Source organism: Marmota marmota, unplaced genomic scaffold (assembly GCF_001458135.2).
Source record: "Marmota marmota marmota unplaced genomic scaffold, marMar, whole genome shotgun sequence".
In the NCBI taxonomy this organism is placed as follows: Eukaryota; Metazoa; Chordata; class Mammalia; order Rodentia; family Sciuridae; genus Marmota; species Marmota marmota.
Window position 1 is genome coordinate 13,776,303 of NW_025999982.1, and position 6,856 is coordinate 13,783,158.

Sequence of the window (6,856 nt, forward strand, 5' to 3'; positions counted from 1 at the left end):
GTTGATGGGCACATTTTGGTGTTTGGAGGTCAGTTTGTTTTGTTTATTGAGACAGGAATTTGAGGATACAGAAAAAGAAAGATATACTAAATCTCCAAAATAAATAAATAAATAAAGTGCCCACTGGGATGCAGGAAATGACCATGAACCACTGGAATGCAAAACAAGCAACTTCTGAGCAACCCAGCTCCTGCCCTTGGCTGGCAACCTTGCCCCCAACGTAATATGAGGAGAAGGCTAGGAAAACTAGTGTGAAACCCTGTAACTCTGCCCTGACTCTACCTCCAGCCCAGCCCTAGTACTGTCCCTCTATAGATATTAATGTCCCAAACCAAGGGGTTGCTGTCTCTTGCTCTTTCTCTCTGTCTCTTTCAATAGACCATATCAGTATCATTTTTTTCCTAAATTGTTGAAACTGGTGTATGCTGAAATTATTTTCCTTTATGTATGCCAAAGATCCCACTTGTCCTGAGTTGAGATCCCACTTGTCCTGAGAACTCCTCCAGTGACAGTTAAGAGTATCAAACTACTTCATCGCCATTGGTTGAGAAGGCTATCTTTACTCTGTTGAATTAGTTTTGCACCTTTGTCAAAAGACGAGTTAGCTATTGGTATGGGTCTCTTTCTAAATTCTCTAGTCTGTTCTAGTGATCATTTTCTCTATCCCTTTGCCAATATCACACAATCTTGATAAATAATAAGTTTTAAAACTGAGTGGAATGATTTCATCTACTTTTCTTTTTCAGAATTGTTTTAGGTGTTCTAGTTCCTTTGCCTTTCCATATAATTTTTGGAATAATCTTGCTTATATTTACAACAAATCTTGCTGGGAATTTGATAGTATTTGCATTAAACTGGATTTCAATTTGGGGAGAACTGATATCTTTACTATGATGACTTTCTCAATCCATGAATACAATGTATCTCCCACTTACGACTTTTTAAATCAGTGTTTATAGATTTCAGCATGTAAGTCATGTACATATTTGGTGAATTTATATCTACATATTTTTTTCTAAATGGTTATAAATGGCATTATATTTTAATAATGGTTTCCACATATTCATTGTTAGTATATAGCAATACAACTGAAAATTGAATAAGACCTTACAAAACTTCTCAAGAGGTTTATTTATTTATTTATTTATTTTTATTTGGTATTTTCTACACAATTCTAGAATCTGAAAACTGGGAAAATGTTATTTCTTCCTTTCCAAGCATATGGCTTTAATTTATTTCCTTGCTTTGTTGCACTGGTAAATGTTCCAATACTGTGTTTATTAAGAATAGTGAAATCAGAAATCTTTGCTTTGTTCCCAATCATGGAGGGGTAACATTAGTCTTTCATCATTTAGTATCCTGTTAGCTATATAATTTGTGTTGAAATTCTTAATCAAGTTGAAAAACTTCCTCTCTATTCCTAATTTTCTGAATTTTTTTATCATGAATAAATACTGAATTTTGTCAAATGCTTTTTCTGTACCAAGTGATATAATCATACACTTTTTTCTCTTGTAGCCTATTGATATGGTACTTTATATTGGTTGATTTTCAAATATTAAAATGATCTTGAATCCCTGGTAATTACCCCTACTTGGTAATTCCTTCCATATATTGCTAAATTTTATTTGTTGATTTTTTTATAGGTTTGCCTGTGTATTCATATAGAATACTTATCTATTTTTTTTTCATTTGCACTTTCTTTGGTTTGACATCAGAACAAGAAGCATTCCCTTCTCTTCTACTTTCTGAAGAGATTGCATATAATAGATTGTTACTTCTTTAAACATTTGGTATAATCTCCCAGTGAAACAATCTGGACCTAAAGAATTCTATTAGGGGAATTTAAAAATTACAAATTCAATTTTCATAGTAGTATAGCCTATTTAAATTATCTATTTCTTATTGAATAGTAGTGGTAGTTTGTGTTTTTCTGGGAGCTGGTCCATTTCATCTAAGTTGTTAAATTTATGTATGCAGGGTTATTCATAGTATTCCATCATTCTTTTGATGTCTACAGGGTCTACAGTGATATCCCCTGTTTCATTACTAATACTGGTCACTTCTGTCTTCTGTCACTCTTACATGAGGTCTGGCAATGTTATTGATCTTTTAAAAAGACCAACTTTTTCTTTCATTGATTTTCTCCATTGCTTTTTTTCTGTTTTCAATTTCCTTGTTTTCTGCTTTTTAAAATTTCTTTCCCTCTGTTGCTTTGGGATTATCTGGCTGCTTTGGGTGAGTCTTGAGGCAAAAGCTCAGATTATTAACTTCAGGTTTTTGTTTTTTTCTAATATAAGTACTTAGTGATATAAACTCTGATGTTACTTTTTTCTTCATTCAGCTCAACGTATTTTGTATTTCACATGAGACAAGTTAAAGACTCAGAACAGTAGAAAAATAAGGAATAGAAAAAGGATGTATCGTGAAAATTGGAATAGCTCTAATAATATTAGAGAAAGTTGATTTTAACTCATGATACATTACTACATGTAAGGCCATCAAATAGCTCTTCAATGGGAAAATAGTGTCCTTAGTTAAGCCATTTTAATATAGAGAACTGTGTTTGGGGGAAGTTGGTTTGCTAGCTGTATCTTGTACTCTTATTTATGGATTTCAGCACTATAAATGTGGTGGGAGGAAGATACCATTTCATTCAATCAAGTCTGAAAAAATAATGATGCTAATTGTGTCAACAACTTTCCAAGAGTTTTATGGAATTATTCACTATCATTTTTACAAAATATCCAAACTTGTCCTAATGCATTTCGGGATATTGTTTGCAAATAGTGTTTCCATCATGTCAACAAATAGATGACCTTAGCTGTCAATGGGCAGCCTGAGACACATACTATTAGACCTTTAAAATTACTTTCATAGTCAAAATACTAGAGATTTTATCAAAGTCTTATGCTTAAAAAATTGTAAATCATAATTAAAGACTGATATAACCAGACTCAGTTTGAAATATAAACAAAATCCTGTCTCAAAATTTTCAAATATTGGGTTTTCAACATGTTTTTTGTTTTTGTTTTCCTTTTGTGAGCTTCTAACTAAAAATAGAGCATCAGCCATCTAGTGCTCAACTAGGGTAGGACCTGCTGTCAAGGTCATGGTGGGCAGCAGGATTCAGTTTTCCACAATCCTTAGTTCTTAACTGGCTGTGGGCCAGGGCCTCCCTCTGTTTCCTATCTTATGGGTCTCTCCATAAAATGTGTGAGTTGAGAAAAAAATAGAGTCTGTTATCCAAAGGAAGGCTTAAGGACACAAGTCACATCCCATCATGTATGCCATATTTTACTCATTAGAAGGGAGTTACTAAGTTCTGCTGACACCTCACAGGAGGTAATTATACATGGGAATGGGTTGCAAAAGGTGGGGATCATTATGAATTATTTTAGAAATATACCCCACATGATTATCAATGTGGAAACATGTTAAATAAAGTTAGGTATATCCATACATCTTAAAAAAAACATTGAAAGTTCTAGATAGTACTGATAAGTAAATATTTCAGTATCTTTTAACCAAAAAACAGTGGGTAGTATGATGCATTTTGCGTATAAAAGATGGATAATAAGAATCTATAATTGTATTTGTTTGTACACAGTTAAAGAAACTATGAAAGGATATATAAGAAATGAATTAGTATTACCAAGGCTGGGAATAATGGGTAAAGAACTGAGTGGCAATGAAACAGAGGTCAGAGAGATGTTTCACTGTAGTTTTTATTTTTTTCAAAAAAAATTGAACTATATTGATGCATCATCTACTCAATTACTAAATAAAAATAAAGGGAGGATTTTTACAGTTGCTAAAGCTTTCTCTTCTCTGCCTTCTCCAGGGGCAGAAGAAGCTGAGGGGGCAATCTCTCATGCTGAGACTTTAAGTGGTTCAGTATGCAGTTAGTGTTTCCTACAGTAGCCACTTAAATGCAGTTTTCTGTCAAGGCTACCAATTAGAAATTACTGCAGCTACCATGAGAAAGCAGAATGCACCCTCTACTCAAAATCTGGTTCCAATGTCAAGACTGATGATGTCACCCACACAAGAATGGTGTATGGAAAGGTTTATTACTTACACAATGGGCTTTTCTGGGAAGAAAACCACTTGTCTCCCAAGATGATCTGAAAATGGCTTAAGAAAGCAAATCTCCCCTGGGGGGTTTAATTACAGTCAGAAATGCTGATCTGAACATTTCTGCTTGAGGGTTATTTTAAAAAAAGTTTTATTTAAGTATAACTGACATACAATAAATTGCATATTAAAGTATACAGTATGCTAAAATTGGCATATATATATATATATATTATATATAATATATATATATATATAATATATATATACATACCTGTAAAATTGCCACAATCAAGATAATCAATATATTATTCACCTCCAAGTTTCTTTGTATTCCCAATAGCCTTTTAATGAATTTGTTTTTCTTTATAGTTGCTTATTTTTTACACAATAGTGAGATTTGTTGCTACATACTCATACACTCACACAATATAACACAATTTGATCAATTTCATCCCCTAGTAAGAGTTGGTGTTTTTTACAGTTTAAATCTCCCCTGGCACCAAAGATGGGAGTTCCCACCCTTTCTTAGCATCCTGCCCAGATGACCAGTACAAGGGGAAGAGGCAAGAGTGAAGCATAATAACTTTCAGTATCAAATATAAAACAATATAGTCATCTTTTATATTTTAATACTAGAAAAAGGTAATTTGTACTGTGTCACATAATATTATAGTTGACTCATACAACTTGTTTCATTTAAGAAAAGCTACAGAGGGCTGGAGATGTGGTTCAGTGGTGGAGTGCTTGGCTAACATGCATGAGGCCCTGGGCTCCATCTCCAGCACTGTAGAAGAAAGAAAGAGAAAGAAAAGGGGGTGGGGGGAGAAAGAAAGAAAGAAAACTACAGATTCCTTACAAATATTTAATCTGATCAAGCTTATTAAAAAATCCTTAAAAATTATCAGAATCAGATGCCTACAAAAGGCTGTAGGGAACAAAGGAGTGTTTTTTCAGGAGATACCTTTTTTCATCTATTGGACTAGCAAAAATTATGAAGAATATTGGTATACAGTATGATCCAGGATATAAGAAGCCATGCAATCCATACACTCAAAGGGAGTTAAAAAGTATATATTGTTACATCTTTGGACAAGGGTAATATGATACCCAATTTAAATGTGCATTTTCTCATATGCAATTCTAGTTTTAGAAACTTATTCTGAGGAAACAATCAGATAAGTGCAAAATGTAAGACCACATACACACATGCTAAGAAACAATGTTTGAGATAAAGAAAAAGGGTGGCAACAACTTCAACATGCAACTACTGAGATTTAAGTATGCTATCATATCTTTATATCATGAAATATAGCCATTAAAAAGATTCAGAGAAATACTGACATGGAGAAATTATTCACATTAAATTTTAAATTCAAAGGGACACAGAATAGAATTACAGTATTATGCCGCTGTTATTTACTCGATAGTTTATAAATGCACAGAAAAAAAGGCAAAATAATATACTCTAAAATTTTAATGTTTCATTTCTGGTGTGATATTTTGGTTACTCTTATTTTCATCTTAGTTCTCTTCACTATTCCCCAAGATTTTAAACCAAATTGGAATCTCAGAAATTTTTAAGGTAAACCATCAAAAGTATATATAATGCTACTACTATATATAGAATTATTTTGTAAATTGGGCTAACCAGATAGAAACCTATATGGAGGAAGCACAGAAAATATTGTAATACAATACACAATAATGATGATGGTTAGCATCACCACAAAATCTTGGTGGCTGGAAATTGAATAGAAATTAAAAGGCTGGCAAATGTTTTTTCCCTAAAATGCTCAAACATTTGAAAGACACTTTAAGAACAAAAACATCTATTACAACCACCCATCATCAATAACAATACCAGCAAGAAAAACAGTACCCCTTACATTTGTAAAGATCAATTTTGCAAGCAATTTTTACAGTATCCTGGTATTAGCTCCATTTTGGATACGAATTTATCACTCATTTTCACAAATTTAAATCACATTACACTTCTGTTTTTCACAACTATTGCAAGCATTTAGTTAAAATGTATTCACTTCGAAATTAACTTCGATGAAGTAACTAACACTTAAAAGTTAATCTCTACTTCCAGTAAGGCAGATGCAAGCTGCATTGTATTTCGTCTCCTTCGCAAAACCTTGCGTAGGACATGGTTGTTGATTGTTAGTAGAGGGATTAAAAATGCTTTATTAACAATGTTTAATTGCAGGAAGGAGGTATATTCCCGGTGTTCTAATATTGCACCTGAAATCTAATGAAAAAATAAATAAAAAGGAAAATGTTAACTTCTCTGAAAAACCCGCCCGCGCGCCACATACCTTGATTCGTGCTTTCTCTATAAATTCTAGAGGGGCTTTCCCAAGCTCCAGTCCAGCTCCAATCCAAGGAATCCATCCCTTGATGCACGGAGGTCTACGCAAATTCTTTCGTTGAAGGCATAAGAAAAGAGCAACGCAACCCAGGGCTATAATCACTGTTGGGGAAATCAATTCTGTATTTTGTTCCATCATTTTCCAAAATGAAAGAAGTTTGACAAAGTCCTGCTGACCTGGCACTTTCTCGTACCCTGTGGGCTAGGGAAGACCCTCCGAGTCTCCCAATCTTTCCGCTCCAACTTTTGCAGCTAATTCTCTTTCGTAATTGTAACTTCCTTTCCCCGCCCCAATTTTTAGGTGATGTTTGCATCATCGCTCCCTCCCACCTCCTCTTCTATTTCAAATCCTGGCTACCACCAAAACCAGGCAAGGGCTGGGCTGGGCTAGACGGGGCGGGG

At 33.9% G+C, this 6,856-nt stretch overlaps 1 protein-coding gene across 3 annotated transcripts in view; it reads right to left on the reverse strand.

Moving 5' to 3' along the window:
* LOC107143971 (24-hydroxycholesterol 7-alpha-hydroxylase) overlaps positions 1-6,799 on the reverse strand; it is a 117,022-nt gene extending 110,223 nt beyond the window's left edge. The window contains exon 1 of one of the 3 annotated variants that reach the window (XM_048805421.1): positions 6,402-6,796. In XM_048805421.1, coding sequence (XP_048661378.1) covers positions 6,402-6,593 — 192 coding nt within the window. In that variant the 5' untranslated portion in view covers positions 6,594-6,796. Of the gene's footprint in view, positions 1-6,401 lie in introns of all 3 variants that reach the window. The other 2 variants (XM_015487819.2, XM_048805422.1) reach the window with 2 other exon arrangements.
* Positions 6,800-6,856: the final 57 nt, after the last annotated feature.